Raw genomic sequence first — 25,574 nt, 5'->3', positions numbered from 1 at the left:
TCTCATGCTGTCTTCTAGTACTCTTTAAGCTCCGCTTGTACTCGACCCGTCTGTTGGGTTTTTGGTTATTTGTTTTATTTTTATGTAGCATTTCATACTAGTTCGCTTTCATACTAATTTCAAATGAGCAGGAATCATTTTCATTGGTCGAAAATATACAGTTTGGCATATTCATGTGATATCCTACTTTCCTAGACGATGAAAAGGGAAAATATTTAAAAGAGTAATTATAGAAGCTAATAACAGTTTACGTTTCTTCACATATTTGTCCCTCCATGAACCTGTTACTATTGTTTAAAAGTAAGTATTAATTTCAAAACAAGCTCAAGACAAGAGAGAGTATTCTGATCAGCCCCAAATGCGATAACAATGAAACAACGAATTTAGACAGAATTTTTGGAAGCTATCGAATGAAATATTCAGCGAAATGTTATTTTTATATACAGAAGGACCCGTTTCCATCTTAAGAGGGAACAGATACCGACTGTAAGGGTGCATGAGCAAGGATCTATAGTGAAACTACAACTTGTATATACTTATCGTTTCAAGGCAATATTCTGCATCTAGAAAAAAAAAGAAATATGAAAATACATCCTACTCTCCGGTTTCAGGCAGCATCGCTTTTTGTTTTAATAATGAAATGATTGTATAACATGTCAAACAAAAATGATTAAACTGCCAGTCGGAACAGCGTCCAGATGTTTCCAATAATTGAATAATTCTTGTTTCTTTTGTCCCGCTTTTGGAAAGAAAAATGGTAAAAATCTATTATTTGAAATATGCTGTCACCAAACAACGGCAGAAATATTTTTATTGAGTCCTAATTGAAGTCTATAAAATATTTATAATAGACAAACAAAATATAGATCACAAACATAAAAATATATATAGTGATAGGAATAATCATACATGTAGATAAGTTCATATATATATGTATATATAAACACATGTATGAACATCTGTATGTGTTTTGCATATATATATATATATATATATATATATATATATATATATATATATATATGAACAAATGATTAATAAAACATGTTAAAAACATCTTGAAAAAGAGTTAAAAACATATTTAATTTTAAAAAGGAAGCACAATATAAATGGACAGTCCTTAATCCACGGAGTTTCGAAGAAATACTCTCCTTCTCATCAGAGAGCAAGAATTAGCAAAATGCGGGATCGGATTTTGCATGTAAAAGTATTTAATGAAACCACAAGTCAGTCACAGATCTTATTTGGTTAAAAAAAAGGGTGAGGTAAGGGTAATAGGAGGTAAAAGAAAAAATGATAAAAAGATTTCACATGAATGGATAGTCCGGTGAAGGGTAAAAAATTCAAGAATGGTAAAATCCAAACACGGTCGAATTAAAAACTTCCAATCCAACAGGTAAGTTATATATATATATATATATATATATATATATATATATATATATATATATATATATATATATATATATAAGTGATGGGCCGAGTCGAATATTTTTCTCGATTCCGATATAATTACCGATTCCACCCTAAATCTCCAATTTAGATAGAATTACCAAATTCGATCCCGATTCTTTGCAAATCTCAAAATATTTAACTATAGAGTTGTTATTTTCCCTATTACTATAAAAACATGTGTTAAATGTGCAGATATTCGCAAACATATAAATACACTTGTGGGAGATAATCTATAGATTTAACATTAATAAATATTTATTAATTTATCATTATTTTACTAGCAATGGAATATGTTGTTTCAAACTAACTCAGGCACAAAAGACAATTAAAGGAATCGTTGTTGGCATCGGAAAATAGGCACAATTTTTTTATGCTAATAATTCTTATTTTTTAATTCCCGATTCTGATTCATCGTGCCAACTCTAATATATAGTGGAAGATGTTGTTTCAAACAAACTCAAACACAAAAGACAATTAAAGAATCGTTGTTGGCATCGGAAAATAGGCACAAATTTTTTTATGCTAATACTGGATTCTGATATCTCCAAAAGTTCTTATTTTTTAATTCCCGATTCTGATGCATCGTGCCAACTCTAATATATATATATATATATATATATATATATATATATATATATATATATATATATATATATATATATATATATATGTATATAAAATGCAATCATGAGGGAAAGACGAAAATTCATGATTAGAACGTTAAAATAAAATCAACTTTTAAAATAATGTCAAAGTTTAAAATAAAGTTAACGGGATGAATAGAATAAAAAGGGGGGGGGGATGGGGGAGTCAGCTGATCGGTTTCGCCCTCGCTTTATCAAAGCTGTATCGAGGGATTTGAGTGAAAAAAAAAACAAAGGAAACACACGAATGGGAATCGAAACTATGTACAGATAAAATAACGTTGCGCTACGTTATGTATGGGGAAAGAAAAAATAGAGAAAGCAATTGAAATACTACGTTATATTGCTCGAAGATCCTAGAGACTAATCATGCTCAAACCTAAGAGGCATTCCTTCTGCTTGCAGAGGGAAGGCCTTCTCAACCGAACGTGAACAGTCTCCAAGACCTTTAACTGAAACAATGAGTGAGCACGACTCAAGATTGTAAAAGAATTTGTACTAAAGTTCACTGCAAAATACGGTTTTTTTTTTAATATATAAGGCGGTCAGTAATTGCAGACCCGTATGTATTGGCAATTACGTCTGTTGTTTGGTATGTCCCATTTCTGACTTTGGTAGGTATATGTGTCGTTGGACTCTTCCATCAAATCTTAATGTTGTTCGTCCCACATAGTTGGCACTGCAATTACATTCAAAATTGTAAATTACATTATTAGCAGAACATCTTTTCGGGGGGATAGCATTAACGTTCTCGTAAATAACACAACACATACATTTGAAGCAAAATAACAATTTTGCACTGTTGAACTGATTTGCTTTGCACATTTCTCACGTACTACCCCCAGCCAAGGCAAACGCAGACATACTGGGCATTTATTAACCGTTTGAATTTTGGTTACAGATGACTCTGCCATTTTTCTCTGTATACCTACCTAATAACATCCAACGGGTACCCATTTCTGGAGAGGGTGTCAGTAATTATTTTTAATTCATCATCCAATTTTGCTTTTGAGCAGATCATAAGGGCACGATGTGTTAGGGTCCAAATTAAATTTATCTTGCGTTTTCGGTGGCAAAATGAATCTCAACGTGTATACAGTCCCGTGAGCGTAAGTTTACGGTATATTGATGTCAGGTAACTGGGTGGTTTTTTAGCTGACTCCCCATTTTCTTTTTCCCCCTTTTATTCTCTTCATCCCGTTAATTTATTTTAAACGTTGGCTTTATTTTAACGTTCTAATCATGAATTTTCGCTTTCCCTTCATGATTGTATTATATAAATTTTGTACCCCTCAAATAATCAGGAAATATATATATATATATATATATATATATATATATATATATATATATATATATATATATATATATATTTGGAAGCTTTTTTTAACGATGAAAACTATATTTAAAATATTTTTTTCAATTTGATTTCTAACATATATATTTGACGACCAGGCAATGTCGGGTGTCCTGCTAGTATATATATATATATATATATATATATATATATATATATATATATATATATATATATATATATATATATACTAGCAGGACACCCGACATTGCCTGGTCGTCAAATACGCTTACATATCATATTTTGATTAATGTAGATTTCGTATTTATTATTATACTAGACCACCCGTGACCCGTTGGGTCAGTACGTTATATTAGCTATGGAATTCATGTATGAGCGTGACACTTGTGGCATAAAGAAAATAGTTTTTTTTTACATAACAGAAGCATTTCTATGAAAGTATATTAAAATGAAAAAAGAATATAGATAGATTTCTATGAGTCGTTCTGTTTATTATAATTGTTATTTTTTTTTAAATAACAGTTACTGAATTATAAGTGGTTGGTCATACTTATAGGTAAATATGCACTGAACAGGTATCATAATCCTTATTATACTTAAATTCAAATTTTGATATATCATCTTTTAAATGAAATTGTTAGTTGAAAGTACAGAATAATAAAAAAAACACTCTCCACATGTTAATAATGGCTTTTTAAATAGAAAATGAAAATAAAATGTAACTTTTTCATTTAATTTAAGCAAACATTCAGTACCCATTGTGTAAAGGAAAACACTATTTAATGTAATAGAAATGTGTGCATTTACCGATTCAGCTTTCCGTTTGGAAATGTAAGCAGACGACTTTAAAAAACATGGGAAGAAGAAAAAGAAATTTTTTTGTAATAACGCCCTCTAGTAAAAAGGTCTGCATTAGTTAAGGGGGATAACTCTATCCAGTTTTACATCGCTGCCTTTTTCTCTCTCTCACACATACACGTAACTATTTCTCGCGTACGTAACGAAAACAGAGGGAGTAGGAGTGTTGAAATCTATTAGAGGGAAAGTGAGAGGTGTTTTCTTTCCATAAATTGTATAGGGTAATATTTCATATTATCAATAGATTCATAGATAAATAGATTTTATAATATATATTATAATTATCTATGAATCTATGTATTATTTGTATATATAAATAACTATTTGATCAAATTAAATTAAATTGTTTGTATTAAAAGCGATATAAAAATTCCGGAATTGGAATAACGGATTGCAGACGTTGCTATTAACGCATGCGCAACCGGATGTTGAAAACCGGAAATCTGATTGCAAACATACAAGATCCATAGACTTTTAGTATTATATAGATTATACTGGACTCAATACATAGCAATGATTTCAACAGTTTTTAAAAAATGACACGCGCGCCACCATCGAGAATCGAAACTAAAACGTTTAACTTATGATTTACCTTTTCCTTTGACGTTAATGCCTGAACTATGAAGATATGTTTGTTGCAAGGCTAAAAATTAAAACATGAACCAATAGCTATTACGTTATGTATGCATATTTGTAATGCTGTCGTTCAACTTTCGCCAGGCAAATTCCTTTTTTTTTTCTTCTTAATTTTCACACTTTTGCACCGATTTTCCCTGGCCACTACACAAATATAAAGTTTCGCATGGGTTCGGATACCCTATATATTCAGTTTCATATCTGTAGACCAAAACCTGATAGAGGAAGTTGGTAGGCAACATTTTGTAAACAAATATATATATGCATACATAAATATATATAGAGAGGTTGGTGTTTACTATAACTTTTTAATACACAAATATTACGCAAGTATAAATCATGTAGAATATCTCCATGAGTATAAATATAATTACACGTAATAGTTAAATAAAGATGGTCATCCCGTAAGAAAACCGAAAAAAGTAATAGAGAATTAAGTAAAATGAATATTTAAAAGTATATGCAAATTAGCTAGATCTTTTGCAGATAAATTCAATTCCACAAGACATATATAACAAAGTTGTATTATATTTTTAAATAAATAGAAAAAAATTTATTTAATATGAATATCAATACACAAAGAACTCAAATTCATAGGAATATATACTCATATATATATATATATATATATATATATATATAATATTAGCAACAAATAAATATATAGACAGATACAGAGATAAACAGACACACATACACAGTAATTCAATATTATATTTCAGTCATGAAACTTTGTTTAGTATAAGCACTGTATCTTTCATCAGTTGTATATTTCTGCTGTACTTAAAAGCAGGCGTTAACACAGAGTACACGATATGATCGTATCACATTTATTAAAACTGCGATATACACGGTGGAACGATAAATTTGTCGCCCTACAGAAAACAACACTGCAGCTTCATTTTAAAACTTTTACTGAAAAAAATCACCACACTCTTTAGCATATCCAGTTACACTTTGGTGTTGACTTTCAAGCCGAAGATGTGCGGTGGCATGATGTTGCCTTCACTTGAAACCACACCAAACATCATAACCGTGGCCGGAAACTTTGTTGAGCTGTGCCCTCAAGTGTTGAACCGCCCGGACTTGCATTTGGATGGTGTTGGCAATGGTCCTGTTTTCATAAATTGGATCGGTAGAGAGCATGATTTGTACAGCGGCGCATCTCCGATCTCGCTCGTTGAACATTGTGCTACTTTCAGACATGAGAGAAGGCTCCTATCGCTCTTAGAATTTTTATATAACTGGCCAACAAGTAGATGCCCTGCAACAACAACAACAACAACAACAACAAAAAGGACAACCGGTTTTCATCAAAGGGAAATGGAATCTTGCCGTCCTTTGTAGGGCGACAATTTTATCGTTCCACCCCGTATTATTCAAGGTTAATGTAGTTTCAGGATGAATCTAGTTATGGGGATATATCGATAAAACCCTTATAGTAGTTTGTGACATATCTTCATTCTACGAACGGACGCATAACGCATGGTTTATTGTATCATATTTGAACTGAACAGAAATTACATTTTGATCCAAGCCTAAAGAATTAGAAAGTGTATTTTACTCCGTTTCCCGTTCGGCACAACCGTGACATCGGATAAAATTTTTAGAATCGCACCTTCGACGATTGGGGATTTTATCTTTTAACAGAAGGAAGGAGGTGATAACTAGGGCTATGACAAGGAAATATTCTTTTTATTATTTTGACTCTCGAGTATATATATTAGTTAATATTTTATATGCTTTTAGGTAGAGTGATGTGGTTCTCGATTGATTAATTTTGTCTAACTGTGTCGGATATATACGCGAAAGTCAAAACAAAAATAAGAATATTCTCTTGTCATAGCCCTAGTGATGACATGGAATTGTCTTAGCTTACCCATCAATCTTCTATATACCTATAAAGCTGGGGGTGAGGTTCTCGCTCTGATATTGATATTAAAAGCTTACTTTTATTATTGAAAAATTATTAAAATGAACTTCTTAATATACTCAGTCATGGATATGCAAGCGACTACATGAAGGTAAACTAATTTGCACTTTCCTTTGAAAAACGAGCGTTAATTAATTACTTATTCATTTTTATGGTTTCTTAAATGATTGATTTTATTTCACTATTACGATGAATTATATTTATGCATGGTTTTTACATTCTGTATAATTGCATAGAATTTAGTTTGATAACGTTCTAGCACACGAATATATATATATATATACAGTGATGATCATATTTATTGGCACGGTAAAATAAAAGTTAAATTTTGTCTAATAAATTCTAAAAAAGGGATTAAATTAAAGAAAATAACAAACTATATTATGTATTTTTAACTGGCCTTTCCGATGCAGCAATCGGATTTTAGAAAAAATAAATAACAAAGGAACAACAAACATAATTGCAAAAAACCCTTGTTCAAAATTATTGGCACGGTTTATTTAATAATCAATTGTATAGCCTTTGGCCTTGATTACCTTCCTCAGTCGTTTTTCATAGTTTACAACCAAGTTGTTGCACTCTTCAGTAGTAATTTTAGCCCACTCTTCCTGACAATAATCCTCCAATTGAATAAGATTCTTAGGCTTCCTTTGCATTACCCTCAATTTTAATGTTCTCCATAAATTTTCAATTGGATTAAGGTCTGGGCTTTGTGATGGCCACTCCAAAACATTAATATGATTGTCCTCAAGCCATTTCTTAGTCAGTTTAGCCGAATGCTTTGGGTCATTATCTTGCATGAACCACCAACGACGACCAAGTGAGAGCTCTTTAGCAGAGTCTTTCAGGTTTTCATCCAATATTTTAACATAATCTTCCTTTTTATGCTACCTGTGACCTTAACAAGTCGCCCTGGTCCAGAGGCAGCAAAAGATCCCCAAAACATCAAACTGCCTCCACCGTGCTTCACTGTGGGTATGGTGTTCTTAGGCAGGAAAGCTTCGCCAGATTTTCTGTAAATATAAGACACTTTATTATGGCCAAATAACTCTATTTTCGTTTCGTCAGTCCATAGAACACGTTTCCAGAATGCAACATCTTTATCAATATGACGTTTTGCAAAGGCTAGCCTTGCTTTCAGGTGCATAGGCTTCAATAAGGGAGTCTTTCTCGGACGACATGCTTTTAAACCAGCTCTCTTCAAAACTCTACCAACTGTATGTCGAGATGCATTCACTCCAGGGGTGCTCTGTTCATCAACAATCTCCCCAACAGAGATCCTTGGGTTTTGTTTTACTTGTCGAACAATTTTCCGTTCATCTCTTGGGGAAAGAATCCTTTTTCTCCCTCTACCCTCTAAACTCATAACGTGGCCTTGCGATTTGAACTTGTTTATTATGGCTCTAACAGTGGATTTGGGAAGGTTTAACTTCTTTGAAATCTTATCATAGCCCTCCCCATTGGTATGGCATGCTACAACAAGCTTCCTGATGTCTTCGCTGTGTTCCTTAGTTTTAACCATGGCGATTGAAAATTATAATTTAGTCATTTATAATAGTTTAAATAAATCGCTATCTAAAAATTATCTGAAAAAAATTATTCACTGAATAAGCGTTAAACAAGCATAATATGGCTATAAAAAAGTTCAGAAAGCACGTAAACCGGAAATTGATTGATATTATACTGATACTAAAAGAAAAACAAAGCCGTGCCAATAATTTTGAACAAGGGTTTTTTGCAATTATGTTTGTTGTTCCTTTGTTATTTATTTTTTCTAAAATCCGATTGCTGAATCGGAAAGGCCAGTTAAAAATACATAATATACTTTGTTATTTTCTTTAATTTAATCCCTTTTTTAGAATTTATTAGACAAAATTTAACTTTTATTTTACCGTGCCAATAAATATGATCATCACTGTATATATATATATATATATATATATATATATATATATATATATATATATATATATAGTAAGTTATAAAATATATATGGCGATTAAGCTACACTGAATATTCCGCGTTTCATCCACTCTAGGACTCTTCAGGCTTATGCGCATAAGCCTGAAGAGTTCTAGAGTGGATGAAACGCGGAATATTCAGTGTAGCTTTATCGCCATATATATTTTATAACTTACTAACTAGCTCTACCTACGTATTGAGCACTTTTGAAGTAAATACTTAAAGTTTACGCATAAATTTATACTTTCGTATATTAATTTTATGTGAGTAAATGAAGTAGTTATATATATATATATATATATATATATATATATATATATATATATATATATATATATATATATATATATATATATATATATATATATATAAATATATAAAGTGACCTTGTTGGTGTGTGTGCGAAAAGTCTCTATCAGACTTTGGTTTTTAGCCGGTAACATTAACTGCTAAGGAGTTAAATTGAAAAAAAAAATGACCTTGGCCTAGCGTAAGTAGACTGTATCCGTTATTTTTTCTACGTATGTGATAATTAAAATTATCGGTTAAACAAAGTAATTTTTGCAGATTTTATATACTTATGGATAACAGATAAGGCTGGAGAGCTAGATGTTTCGGTTTCGATTCTAACTGATGGCACACAAGTTATTTTTGTTACTTTTGAAATCACTAATATAGCTTAGGTACAATATAATAATCAATAAAGAATTGATTCTTTAATGATAAATACAAAATCTGCATGAATGGAAATATAATAATGAAGTGTATTTTACGACTGGGCAACACTGGGTAGCCTGCTAGTGATTATGTAGATTTCGTTTCGTCATTGTAAATGCATAAAAAATTTTCAAAGATGGAAAGTTCAAGAATGTGGACACAAGTGACAGTTCCTGTAATTGCGTTGATTGTTTGTCCATTACGTGACGGACTGAGATTCGGGGGGGGGGGGGAATAACTGTTGCAAATGCGCCGCCGAGCTTTGCAGATTAAAATAATATCCACATCTCGCAGATTGATCCAGTCGCCTCTTTACGGCGAACAAAATCAATAGAACATTTTCATGACAAATTTGTCTAATGAAGCAAGAAGGAAAGAATAATTACGTCCGGTTTAATCATATGAAACATGCAGATGCATTAAGATCCCCTTTTAATCAACAAGATTATGCCGATCGCATTTAGAAGGATTGACCAGAAGAAAAAAAAAATAGTGGTTGGAACCAACAAAAATAAATACAAAAAGAAGATTAGCATAAAATATAGAGTTTAAAGTTTGTGACGACGTCTAATTTGTGGCATTTCGATTATTCGGTACAAAACGATTTTAGTAGCAATTTTTTAAACGTGGTATTGTTTACGATTGTGATTTTTTTAGATGAGGGTTGATAATTTGAACTATTTGGATTATTCGGACTATTGCTATCATCTTGAGTGTTATTCGCACTTTTGGACGGTGTAACCTCCGATCTTCTTCAGTTGTATCTTATCGAACTCGGGAATCTTTCTGTCGAACTCTGGAATCTGCAGGGAATTTCGAATGAAATTCTTAATTTAATTCACGAGGATAACGTTGAGTGTAACACCCAAAAAATCGGGCATGATTTACTTGTTCACATAACTGTAAAACAAAAGTAGGTTTGGATTATGTTTTAGGTTGGATTATGTTGTAGGTTGGATTATGTTTTAGGTTGGATTATGTTGTAGGTTGGATTATGTTTTAGGTTGGATTATGTTGTAGGTTGGATTATGTTGTAGGTTGGATTATGTTAAGTGTTGAAAAAATGGCGGCAAAGAATCAATGTAGTTCCGATCTTGAATGTTAAGTAATTCCTAGCAACAAAGATGGTGGCGAAGAATCAGTGCAGTCAAATGAATGCCAACGAGGGTGCCCAGGCAATTTTTGTTGAAGCAAGAGTGCCCCTCCTTTAGATGAGCTTCCGCCTTCCGACATTGTCTCACACTTTGGTGCGGTGGGCACCAAATAAATATCTACACTTATAAGTAATCAAAAACATTTTATCAAATTATTTGGGTCATCCGGATTACAATTCTCAACTTGGTTCTTATTTTCAAACGTTTTGATATGGGTAAACTCTGACCATTTTCAGGTGTATCTTTTCGAACCTCAGAATCTTTAATTTGGATTGGAACCTATACGTTATTAAATTAAAATGAAACCTTTAAGGGGCAGATTATTCTTGTTCCACTAGTCATGGTCGGGTAATATGTTAATTTTATCTTATTTTCAGTTGTTTATTGCTTGTAGCAATGCTGTATTTTCACTTATGATGATTGGATAGACAATCATACACCCGAGTACTCACAATTGGACACAATTACTCAAGCACTGCTGTTTAGTTTTAATTAAGGTGATTTCAAGGACTTCCGTTCTTGGATCACTTTTTTTTATTACATTTTCACCACAAACAAGGCCATTGCCACTTTGATGTAGGGGGCTACTATCATGGACATAAGCTACAGGGGTACTATGTGGGGAGTTGGGCAGCAAGATGTCGGTTTACGTTACACTTGAACTTCTGTATGTCAGTACAGTTGGGGAAGCAGGAACCCGGAAGGGAATTCCAAAGTCTAGCGGTTCTGGGAAAGAAACTACTGGAGTAGAAGGCTCTCTTACATCTAGGGATCTCAACTGTAAAGGGGTGGGATTTTGCTGCTTATCGGGTTTGTCCGGGGTACTTACGTCGAGGGGGTACAAGTGCTTGCAGTTCGTTGGAGCATTCACCGTTAAAGTACTTGTAGAACAGGCAGAGGGAGGCTACATTTCGTCGATGGGACAGAGGCTGAAGCTTAGATGACAGTTCAGGATTTATCAGGTTGTAGACTCTCTTTCTGATCCTGAAGTATCGCTCAAAACTTTTCCATTCTCACGCAACCATCTTTATGTAAAAGTAATGATTGAACCCAACTTTGGTGAATGTTTGTTGAGTTTGTGTCCTTTTGATGAAAAAAAAAAATTCTTTGGGAACAGTTTACATTTTTTAATATTTAATTACCGACTTTGATTTAAATATATAATCTAGATGCGTCAAATATTCATCTAATTACTAAATACATATCTAATTTTATATTACTTTTTAGGTGACCTTGTTGGTGTGATAAAGAGAAACGTTACTTAAGCTGCTTTTTTTTGTTTTGTTTTTGTTTTTTACATGTAAGAGTTCATAATTGATTATATCCACCATATTTGTTTGTTTTTGTTCAACATATTCAGATTTGAATTACAAAAATCTCACAGTTAAATTCAATTATAAGAAAATAAGTAGTTTACTAACAGATATTTCTTTTATAACAACCTTTTTTATTCTCCTTTTCTTCATTTTTACTCGTTTTTATTTATCTTTTAAAAAGTACAAATCTATCATATTGCAATATATATATAGAGAGAGAACTTGAATGCCTACTAGACTCTATCCTCGAGTGTCTAAGCTCTCTCTGTACAAGGGTTTGCCAGAACTACTTGGCATGAGGATACTTTTCCCTAGAAGTAAACCCTGACCAAATACTTAAAATCACAGAGTATTCGCTGGTCAAATAAGATCTCCTCACTATGGCTAACTCACGTTAGTTCTTACAAGGAATGGTGGATCTTCTCCAAGTGATGTTAGCTCAAGTATTTGCACGAAGCTGGATACTCCACCAGACTAGATGAATTCTTGTCCTGGAATCCAGTAAGACCAAGAGACCAAAATGAAAAATATACTACAACATATGAAAATGGTGAATTGGGGAGAGGAAGATTATGTTCTCAATTTCTTTACTTACTCAGTGTTTGAGAGATAAAGAACTTAAATGGAATATTCGAATATCTATGTATCTCATATAGATTTCAAGTGTTAGCCCAGGTAGTGGGTCCCTTGATTTCTGAGAACTTCGACTGAAGTAAAATAAAACAAAAGAGAGAAATACATATGTATACACACACACATTTTATATATATATATGTGTGTGTGTGTGTGTATGTGTGTGTGTGTGTGTGTGTGTGTGCATATATATGTGTGTGTGCGCGTGCGTGTATATATATATATATATATATTTACATACAGTACTGTTTCGCTGTATCATAGCTCATCAGTGTGGCTAGACAGGAAACTATGTTTACAATAAAATTTTCTATTCCAAATATCATACAGACAACAAAACAAAATTTGACAAGTAAGTCTAAAAGTAGTTTTTAATGCATTTGGCAACAGTTATTTATTAATTATTTGTTTTTTTTCTGTTGTTTTTTTTCGCCTTTTTATCTGTTGAAATTTTTTCTTCTTTAAAGATATTAATAATTGTTTCATTTTCTGTAGACTTTTTATGGATGTTCTTGACCACAAGATTTTATTGGGCATTATGGTTTTATTCATATGTAAATAAAAAAAAACTTTTATAAAATGAATTTATGTAAAACATATTTAACACCGAAGAAGCTGAAACCAATCAGCTAATCAACTTCATTTTCTATATTCGTTCATTACTCGATCTTCTCTTTTCAGCTTCATTGAAAATCCTGATGGCTGGGGGCCATCCAACGAATGAAGATGCAGGACCTCCATGTGGTTGGCCGTGCCTCTGACATCCCAAGTCACCATCACCAATATCGTGATCGAGAACTTTTGGAAGCGGTGCTTCAGAAAAAAGACGGTGAGCCGAACAAAAGCGAGACGGGGTCACGAATCTCTGCCCTCATCAGCCGCCAAAATGGCAACTTAAGCCGTCCGTCAAGCTTCTCTCGACGAAGCCTCAACCTGTCTCGCCAGAGTCTCACTGAGACACAGTCGCATGACACGGATAGTGACTTGTTCAATGAAGAAAGATGCTATGCAGGTACCGAAAAAAGTATTTTCAGGTAACATACCGTTGTGCTTTTCAGGTTATTGTTTTCTTTTCGCATTATAAGTATTAGTAATATCATTATTATAATATCATGTTCATACTATATGTATACAACCTATATCATGGGTATTATATCTCTAGTTGCATAATGTTAGATAAACGAATATATATATATATATATATATATATATATATATATATAAAGATATATATATATAAATATATAAAGATATATATATAAAGATATATATATAAAATATAAATATATATATAGAGAGATATATATAAAGCTATATATATATATATATAAAGATATATATATATATGTATGAATATATATGTACATATATATATATGAAGACATATATATATAAATATATATATATGTGTATATATATAACTATATATATGTATATATATAACTACTTCATTTACTCACATAAATTAATATACGAAAGTATAAATTTATGCGTAAACTTTAAGTATTTACTTCAACAGTGCTCAATACGTAGGTAGAGCTAGTTAGTAAGCTATAAAATATATATGGCGATTAAGCTACATAGAATATTCCGCGTTTCATCCACGCTAGGATAAGCCTGAAGAATCCTAGCGTGGATGAAACGCGGAATATTATATATATATATATATATATATATATATATATATAATATTACAAATAATACAAAAATGGCGTCATGTCTGAAGTCTTAGCAAGCAAGCTCAACAGTCAAACTGTCGATGATAAAAGATTTTGACAAAATTTATACAGAATTTTTGCTACATGACTACATTTATGGCCACCTTTCTAATGGTTTCTTTTTATAAAAGTTGATCTCTCGACGTTTATAAATTACTTTTTATAAATATAATAAAAATATGCATTTAAGTTATTCATTATTTCCCTCAATCTTAAAACCAGGACTTTTATATAAAAACAAGCTTATAAAGCGTGTTTATGCTTTTTATTAATAAAATGGACGTTAAATTATTTTTCACATGAAATACTGTTTTCGTTTTAAGAATAAATCATAATATTTTGCAAATATATTAATAAGCATTCGTGTGTTTATACATAATAATGTCAAAATACATACTTATGCCAGCTGAGCTACACAAACGTTTGTTTTTTTCTACTAAATGAATTCGCCAGGCTAACTGTCAATCTGATGAATTTCTTCGATGGAATGAAGCACTTGTGATTATACTACTACAAAGCTCTAGAGCAATGAGCAGTTTTGTGTATATAGTGTGTGTATGTGTCAGAAGATTAAAACAGGGAATGAAATCTTAAGCAGAACCGAGATATAAGCTCCGTTTTCATTTTAATAAAGCTTATTTACACCAAATAAATAAATCAAATACCTATTTAAGTCACGTAAATTATATAGGGAAATGAGTTACAAAATTGCATGTCTTTAAAAGAAAGTGATATTATTTGATAGTATTTTTTAGTTAAATTTAAGTTTTAGAGTATATTTTGTTTATTAAATTGTTAGATGAAAGTACAGAATAAGTTACAAAATACTCTCCCCTCCCTATGTTTAAATTGCTTTATAAATGATAACGCTATTATTTCAGCAGGTAACTTTCTCTGAATAAATACCGAAATAATAAAAACAAAATATAGCAAGATACATCAAACACGTGAAACGACGAAATAAAAAATGTTCAAAACCATAGTCGCCATCTTTATGAACTTGAGCTATATTTTTGTTTTTTAAAGCTAGCGACTACTTGTTTATAAAAATGGTAACTTTATTTTTCCGATATAGCTTTCATTTAAATATGCTTTTCAAGTGTACATCCAAGATATTTGTTTTTTTTTTGTTTTTGTTTTTGTTTTTGCACCAAAATATGGTTTACATATGTTGCTCTAAAAATTAATACAGTCAAAATAAAAAAATAATTCACCATAAAATGAAAAAAAACTCATTTAAAGGTTTATTTGAAAAATAAATAGATATTTATCTTTAAATTAAATAAATATTTCTTTTTAAAAAAAGCACATATCGTTTAAGCTTTCTTAAATCTCAAATTTTAATAATAAATAAATAAACTGTTAAAAATATCTCTTACTTTATTGTATTTCCTTGAAATTCTCCCTTTTATTTGCACGTGTTCAAATAGAGAATGATTCCTTGTCTTTAAGAAAAGAAAATTCACACTTCTGGGCGGTATTCGTAATTTCCCTCTGCAATTCGATACAACGGAAATAACTTTAAGACGCGCCTTCAGACTTTATTCCGTGACATAACAGGTTACGTGACTTTAGTGCAAAGAATATCTTTTACGTAGGCCACGGGTAACCGTTATTTGAAAAATTACTAATTTATCACTGCAACAAGTGTTACATTTCAATATTCAACCACACTTTAAAATCATATTTTACATAATATGATGTCGCTATAATTTCTTTCTGCTTTCAATAAAATAAAAGTTTTTGTCGCAGTTTAATGTCTCTAATAAAATTGGATGTATCGTGTTTTACATCCAAACTCTTTGTATATATATATATATATATATATATATATATATATATATATATATATATATATATATATATATATATATAACTTATATGTAGATATTTATACATGGTGTGTCAAAAAGGAATGGGTCGCTTTTCATCATTAAAACTCGTTCAATTGACTGATTTTGACTCAAGATTTGTAGGAAACAACAGTATCAGAATGTACATTTAAAAATACTGGCCATAAATTTAACAAAACGCATTTTTCACTATATGAAGATTGTACTGAATAAACGAGTTGGGATTAGAAATCTTTTTATAAACATCATGAAATTAACCGAAACAGCATTTACGTTTATTACAGGTCAATTTTCTTTGCTTTTAATTCTTAATTTCAAATCGGTATATTGAACGAGTTAGAACGATTCAAAGTTGCATAGATCTTTGCAAGACACCTGTATATAAATGATATATATATATATATATATATCATATATATATCATATATACATATGATATATATATCATATATATATATAATATATATATATATACACACACAATGAACACGTAATATCTACTATCAGTTTGGAATAATGGTTTTGTGTTAGCCATGTGCAATTTAAATAACATCATCAATGCTTATAGATACATTTAATCATAAATATCAGTTGTTTTCTATAACGTAATTTAACGTTAGTTAATAAATAAATAGACAGACATGTTTAAATCCTATCAAGTATATCGTGTTATTTACTTTCTAACAAGGTTTGTATAGTTCTAAACTCTCAATTTACCTGCAACTATTTGAAATTTGGCTACAATAATTTTTGAAAAAAATCAGCTTAATATAATTGACTTCCAATAAATCGTTTATAATAAATCGTTTATAATAAATCGTCAACAATAACTAGTTTACAATAACCTGTTTACAATAATTCGTTTATAAAATAATTTCATAAAAGAATTGTTTACAATGAATTGATTTCAATAATTCGTTTCCAATAATTCGTTGTCAACATTTCGTTTACAATGAATCGCTTACAATAAGTCATTTACAATAATTTATTTACAATATTCCGTTTATAAAATATCATTTACAATGAACCGATTGCAATATACCAAAAGTTTGCTTACAAAAGTTTGTTTACAAAAGTTTGTTTACAAATATATTGTTTACTATATTTCATTTACAATAATTCGTTTACAATAATGCGTTTAAAATATTTAATTTACAATTAATCATTTACACTAATTCGTTTAAAATATTCCGTTCACAATAATTCATTTAGAATATTTTATTTATAATAAATTACTTACAACGGTTCGTTTATAATATTTAATTTGCAATAATCGTTTACAATATATCGTTTACAATAATTCGTTTCCAATATTTCATTTACAATAAATCATTTACAATAATTCGTCTACAATATTTTAATCGTTTACAATAATTCATTTACAGTATTTCATTTATAATAATTCGTTTACAATATTTAATTTACAATAAATCGTTTACAATAATTCGTTTCCAATATTTCATTTACAATAAATCATTTACAATAATTCGTCTACAATATTTTAATCGTTTACAATAATTCATTTACAATATTCCGTTTATAATAATTCGTTTACAATATTTAATTTACAATAAATCGTTTACAATAATTCGTTTCCAATATTTCATTTACAATAAATCATTTACAATAACTCGTCTACAATATTTTAATCGTTTACAATAATTCATTTACAGTATTTCATTTATAATAATTCGTTTACAATATTTAATTTACAATAAATCGTTTACAATAATTCGTTTCCAATATTTCATTTACAATAAATAATTTACAATAATTCGTCTACAATATTTTAATCGTTTACAATAATTCATTTACAATATTTCATTTTTAATAATTCGTTTACAATATTTAATTTACAATAAATCGTTTACAATAATTCGTTTACAATATTTTATTTATAATAAATTTCTTATAATAATTCGTTGATAATGATTCGTTTACAATAATTCGTTTACAATAATTCGTTTACAGTATTTGATTTACAATAATTCGTCTACGATGTTTTATTCACAATAATTCGTTTACAATATTTCATTTACAATAAATCGTCTATAATATTTCATTTACAATAAATCGTTTACAATATTTCATTTACAATAAATCGTTTACAATATTTCTTTTACAATATTTCGTTTATAATAATTCGTTTACAATAATTCATATGCAATATTTAATTTACAGTAAATTGTTTACAATATTAACTTTTCATTATGTACATGATAAAAACGAAACAAAAATTCCGTTCTAACTTAATATTTCATGCTGCATGTAAAATATACACATATAGTATATCATGATATTAGTATCGTTTCTGTTTGGGATGCCTGTGAGGGGAAACGTGGGGGCATGGTTTGTTTATTTATTGTTGCTTTTATTTATTTTGTAGCGGCTGTTTTTTTTTTACTTTTGTTTGCTTTATTTTTATTTCAATTGGGATTTTATTTTTTATCAGAGCAAAATCCTCGTCGTTGTTGTTTTGTCTTAACTTTATAAGAGATTTGCGAATACTGTTTTATATTATACGTTGTGGCACCAGATGGCGTAGGTAATGTTGTCGCTCCTCGTTTTTCTTCTTTAAGGGATCCCACCTATTAATGTCGTAATGTACTTTAAACGGCTACGCGTGACGTTGCTTTTTGTGTCTACTTCTCATGCAGTCATTATATTTGTTGAAGGAATTCACTTGTAACTCTTCAGGATGGTGCAGATAAAAAAAAAACAGAGTGTGCATCTGCACTTACATTGTAGCTTTCGACAATTGATCGTCTTGTTATTTCTGAACTCATTTTCTCCAGCACTTTAAAACGCAAGAAGATTCAGAAGAAAAATAAGTTTACTTTGTTTAACTGATATCTGAATTATTTGTATTATTCCAACGACTGTTTTCACCTCGGATGTCTTTATTTATTTTTATTTTTTTTTTTACACAAAAATCACCACTTATCAAGGCCCGGAGGCCATTCGAAAATAAAGGTTAATGAGTATACATTAGTCAATGTGATTATAGCGTAATAAACATAAGTAATGGGAATTTTGTAAATTGGATTACTTAAGGGGACGGTTCATCAAGAACTTGTTTATGTTGGACTTGAAGACAATCAGATTGTAGTCATCTGGAAAGTAGGCAAACGGAAGAGAGTTCCACAGGCGTGAAATTCTAAGGAAGAAGCTTTGTTCATGGAATCTACATTAAGGTTTTGGCACCGATAAAGAGTGGGGGAACTTATTGCTAGTAGTTTTGGCTAGACGAGTATTTTTCGTGAAAGTGTGACGAGGGGGGGGGCATAGATTGAAGCTCAGTCAAGCACTTTCCATGAAAATAACGATAAAGCAGAGACAGGCTCGCAATATCTCTTCTGTGGGAAAGAGGTTGCAGAGACGAGAAAAAGACCATCCCCCACTATTTTGAACTCTGTCAAGGCAGGATAAGCTTAAGCTACTTCTAGCAGCTCCTGCCCAGATGTGGCAACAGTACTCTATCGTTAGTCGTACCTGGCTTCAACGTTAGCACAACGTTTCAGCCAATGTAATATCTGACCTTCTTTAGATACATCTTGCCTACAAGGACCTCGGGCGGGCGTTACAGATATAACTACTAAGTAATAATCAGCGCTAAATGAGAGTTTTCTTTAAGGTTAATGGTTCGATATTCAGTTCGGATAATATTAAGAATACAATTGCGAATTATTTAAAACTTCTACCAATCAATAGCTGGCGGGGTGAGAGCAAGCTACAATGAAGAGTACTTTTGTAGAGATTCTTATGTTCGACATAAAGATTGCTGAGTTCAACAAGATGCACCTAAAGAAGATCGGAGGTTACATCGGCTGAAATGTTGTGAGGATAACATCCAAGATGAAAACAATAACCCAAATAATACACATTATTAATCCTTATCTAAAAAGTTTCTCAAACATAATTAATTTTTATTGCTTAATCTTATACTTCTTTATTTGTGTAAGATGAACCCTCTGCCGGGGTTCTGCTGAGGGGAGAAGCAAAGTATAAGATGTCCTCGCTTTTACAAAATCAAGTTGACTCAACCAATTCAACACATTTATCAAAATCTGTTTTATTGTTTACACATTCCTTTCTATATAAAAAAAAAACTAAACAAATATGTTCATTTTACAAACTTACCTACAGACTTTACTAAATAAACATCTGTTAAAACAAACCGTCTTTCAATTCCCAGATGCAACCAAAATTTCATCCGATATGTTCCAAATACTGACCTGTGTCTTGCGTAACCTTATTATTTTGAAAATAATTTTAAAATCTCTGTGTTTTATGTGATAGGACTTTAAGTTGGAATTTTAATCTGAAGACTGTTTTATTTTTCTTCATGGCCTTATTCATCTCACGCTTCCATTTTGTTGCAATAGACGTTTAAAAGAGATGACAGGATTTTCTGTCCTCCTTAAATAACAGTAGCAAAAGCTCACATGTATCTAGCCAGAGCAAAATATGATGATAGTAACTATACCAGAAATAGAATACAGTCATTTTATTTATTTATTTTATTTTTTATTTGTTTGCATATTTTGAATCATATATAGAAAAATAACTGGAAAAAATGGCCAACCAACAGCGTGCCAAATATTTTCTGTGTGTATTCACTCAGAACTATATTCATAAAGAAGACACTCTTCTTGGCTGTACTTCACTAACGAAGATTCTATGAAGGGGGTTGTCCACGTCGACTGCAAGCACGCTTGTGGTTGACGAGCCGGAGGCGGGACAAGCAGGTTTGGCCACAGCGGCTGCAGTCAAAAGTCGCTTCAGGTGTGGCTGCTGAGGCTTCCCGAATCGAAGCAGTGAGAGTAGATCACTGGAGGTGATCAATGTGGGAGTCACTGAGGGACTTCTTCAGAGAGTCTTTATAATCTTTTCTTCGGTGCCCCTCTGTCACAACGACCAGTAGAGAGTTCGCCATATAGGGTTATCTTAGGCCGGCGATGATCCTCCATTCTGGACATGTGACTTCAGCGGCATGGCCTCGATGCTGGTGATTTCCGCCCGTTTGATGACCTCGACATTGGTGACATAGTCCTCAGAGTAGATACCAGAAAGAACGGCCGGAAATAAGTCATACACCATCCACTACGACTATGCAATTCCTAGAGCTACGTACTTTGAAAACAGAGCTATTAAACCTGAGATAGTGACATGGGACAAGAAGGAGAAAGAAGCAACATTTGTAGAAGTTTGCATCACCCGTTGATGCTCAGTTAAACAGAGCTAAGAGGGAAAAGATAACAAAATACTAAGGTTTTATTTACGACACGAAAACAAACCAGAATCTTATGAAGATCTCTATCATTCCAATAATTACAGGAGCAACTGGACTTTTTTTTAACTACCTGAAAAATATACCCGATGAACCAAAAAAATTTCTCAAATATTTGTCTTCATACTAGCTATAAAGCGATAAAAGCTAAGTAAAGGTATACATTGATATACCCAGGTACTGTACAAACATTGCTCAAGCAGTGGCTATAAACAAGTCGCTAAAAGTTACAATGCTTAAGTGGTTAATGGCATGGACCGAACACCTGAATGTGCTATGTTCGAATCCAGTTAGTTCCAAAGAAACACTTTCATTTTTTAAGTATATAAATTTGGAGAAAATTAAATTAAAAATTGAAGTAACTTATCCAGAAAGCAGAAAAACGTGGAGATAGTGCTACTAATCTATATCAACCACTAAGCAGTAACATAAAAAAAAAAACATTTCTGAAAAAAATAAATAAAGCTTTTCTTATAACGTTCATTTTCTTTTATATTTGTTTTCAAAGGCACAAAAAACTACACAACTTTCTTCCTTAAAAATTTTATAAAAAATGTTCGGTCAAAATAAAAAAAAAACATCAAAATTGTGCGAGCCTTTTCTAGACTCACACAAAAACACGCGTTCACATCTCAAGCTATATTACTTGTCATATACATACGCGCACACACACATACGCGCGCACGTCCACACACGTACATATATTCACGTTCGCGTATATACACTCACATTCACGTGTATACACACACACGCTAACGTACACACATGTGCTCACATACGCGCACACGTACGCACACATGGGCAACGTCACTTCCCCTTTCAAAGGAAATCCACATATGCGCAAAAGACCACCGGAAACAACTATAAAAGCAAGAGACAAGCTATTTCCTACCCTTTTCAATTCGGCTTCCGAGCTAAGAGGTTCAACGAACCAGCCGCCTCCTTTTCAGGAGGCGCGCGCCCGCGCACGTCACGCCCCTGCTACTGTATGTGGGACAAAAAGCTAACAGACAGTACGTACACCTTATACGCTTTCTCTCTCCATGAACTGGATTGACATTCTCACTCTTTCTCTCTATATATATACAACTTGTGCCTAAGAATACCTTCACGTAGCTGACTGCTAACATGGCGCACAGATTTACTGATATCAACCCTCGATCTTTTTCTTTGTCTACACGCTGGACTGTCATTCCCATTTCCACTACATTGCTCACTCCTTTTTCCACGCGCGGACATGAACACGTGTTACACCTAAAACATTCATCCTTCAACAGTAAATAAACGACACATTCATATTATCCAGCAATTGAGTTTTTGTTTCCTTCATTCCATTCGTTTCATTATTTTCTTTTGTAACGGGATTAGGATTTATATATCCTAGTCCTCTACAAAATAAAACAACATTTATCAAAAAAAAATTTTCTTACAAGCAAAAAAATAAATATTCCTCTATTAGACTTACGGTAGGTTCATGTCATTATTTTCTGTATTTATTGCAGTTTCATGTTTTCCTGTTTTCCATTATCATTTGCTCATAGTGATTTAACAGTTAAGGAAGGCTCGGCCGGCCGTTTCCGGTTATTCTCATCATGTGCTGAGCACACCCGAATAACTTCATGGAAATCGCGGGTCGGTAAATGCAGAAGTGCCAACATTCCTTTAGACTCATTGAGATTCAAACTCATGTATCATGAAAAACTCTTGCCTTAAGAATTTTTACTATGTCTGTTACTTTTTGTCAATCAATTTAATTTTTCAACTAGCTGTATATATCTAGCGTTGTCAGGTTTTAAAATATTGCTGGGTGAAAAGTCACATACTATACACTGAATATTCTAACTTTTTACGATTTTTCTGAAATTATATCTTATTTGATTTATGAAAGTGTAAAACATATCAATTTTCGTCTACGAAAATTACACTGAAAATAACTCTTATAGCTTAAAGGGGAAATAACTCTCACGGCTTAAATAAATAAACTTACTTCCGTTTTTAAAGCAACTGGTGTCAGCTAATAATAATTGAAAACAAATTAAATTAAGTATAAATGAAATTAAAAAATAACTAACTCAACTTGATATAATATTTCTAAGCAAAGCAATTAAAACAATTCTATTATAGCAAACAATTAATAACATCGAGCTAATTATTAAAATAGATTTTTTTAAATGAAATATGTAAATGAGGAATGTAGATTTCCTTTGAATAAATAGTATATATAGAAATCACGCTGGAATGAAAGGGTGTAAATATACGTTTTCAGTATGAAAATTCATTTGTAAAACTGTACTTTTTGTACATATTAGTCAAATTGTGAACAAACAAACAAATAGACAGGAATACGACTTCATTTTAATAGATCTGCAAAAAGAAAAAGACCAAAATTCCTTAATAGTATAAAGATTAAGGGGATAATCTTTGCATAACAAATGAGAATGACAAAACTTATTCTATTTCCTCCAGCTGGTATATTGTATCTTTCCTTTGTTTTAAATGCTTAAATATCTCATCTTCATTATATTTTTTTTACCAGAGATTGAACTCAGAACCTTGAAGTTGAATTTACTGTAGGATATTTCTTACTTAACGCATTTATCCACTAGGTTACGTGTCCGGTACGAAAATCTAATCTATGATTTTGTGATATATTTCTATTCTTTGATCCTGAAGGCCAAGAAAGTGTATTTTAGTTTGGGTTTTACGTTAACTGTACAGACATCAGTTAAAATTTAAATAAACTCTTTTGTTACATGGCATCTTAAGCAATTGAGCGATCCCATATTTAAAAAGAAGTGGCGGAGAACGATAATGTGTGTGATTTATAAACCTCGTATCTAGTGTGATTACTCAAATGAATCGTTATGTTCACAATTCATAAAAGATTACTGACGACAGCAAAAAAGCACCTAAAAAGGGATGAAGAGTACAATGGTTATAGAAAAGTTCTAAGCATAAATAAAAACAACAGGTAAGTTTGGGGAATTAGTTCGACTATTCGAACTACTGCTCTCATCTTAGGTGCTTTTCACACAGCGTTATGACTAATGTAACCTTTGACCTTCTTTGAGTGTATCTTATTGAACTCGGGAATCTTTCTGTTGAACTCAGGAATCTTTCTGTCGCACTCAATAATCTGCACGGAATTTTGAACGGAATCCTTTATTTAATCCAATGGGGGTAGAATGCTCTCGTTCCATCAGCCATAACTGGTTTAAAGTAATTCGCAATTGTATTATTTGTATCTCTCACGCTGACGATTGAAGCTTCAATCTCCAAAAGAGTGTGCTTTACAACCGACGTTCTACCTACTCCATTACGTCATGGGTTTTTGCAGACAATTCCAGCTAATTTTTTTTTTTTTTTTACACAGCACAATGTATGTTTCCATTTACTCTCTGAATTTAACAATATGTGCATTCAATAACGATTGAGAATTTTAGGAAAGATAATTGTTTTACCTTCCTTATAAAATATGTTTAAAGATATACAACACAAAAGAACAAAAAACTTCTTTTTAAGAATAACCACTTAGAATATTTATTGGTAGCAGGAACTGGCAGGTCGGACTACGAAAAAGGAAGAAGGAACAGAAAGTTCTTTTTGAGGTCGCCATCATTCGGGCAGTACTGTGTTGCCCCTAGCTATTAGCAGTTGTCTCCAGTGGAGGCCGTCGATACTAATGCAAGATGTCCAAGATGTCCAGGGGATGAGAGAAGAGGTGTTGCTTGGCTGAAGGTACGGTCCTGACTGACTGACGTTCCCTCAAGACTTTGGGGGCAAATGAATCAATGCGCCCTGTTAGCTAGCCTGTGTCCGAAAAACTCAGAGGGGGGGGGGCATTGATTAATCAGAAAAAAGTGTTCTCTGTGACTGATATATCATCAATGTGTTTCATATTTAAGATTCATATTATTTCTATGTTCCTTCATATATTCAAATATTTTCATGTATTTACAAATCCCTTTGTAAGGGTTGAAAATTTATGAGCGCACCATTTGCACTCCGACTTCAACGAGATTACAAACAAGACTCACAACAAATTAAGATCACCTAAAACCTTAAATGAAGTTTTTTATTAATTTTG

At 31.7% G+C, this 25,574-nt stretch overlaps 1 protein-coding gene across 2 annotated transcripts in view; it reads left to right on the top strand.

Moving 5' to 3' along the window:
- The window catches only part of LOC145268547 (uncharacterized), a 997,234-nt gene that overhangs the window by 660,049 nt on the left and 311,611 nt on the right, over nt 1-25,574 (top strand). For both annotated transcript variants that reach the window (XM_080124031.1, XM_080124030.1), the window contains one exon: nt 13,308-13,660. In XM_080124031.1, the coding sequence (XP_079980157.1) occupies nt 13,347-13,660 (314 nt within the window). In that variant the 5' untranslated portion in view covers nt 13,308-13,346. The remainder of the gene's footprint in view (nt 1-13,307; nt 13,661-25,574) is intronic.

Source organism: Euprymna scolopes, chromosome 4, assembly GCF_053919585.1.
Source record: "Euprymna scolopes isolate OS-2025 chromosome 4, ASM5391958v1, whole genome shotgun sequence".
Lineage (NCBI taxonomy): Eukaryota > Metazoa > Mollusca > Cephalopoda > Sepiida > Sepiolidae > Euprymna > Euprymna scolopes.
This window is presented reverse-complemented; position numbering and strand designations above follow the sequence as displayed.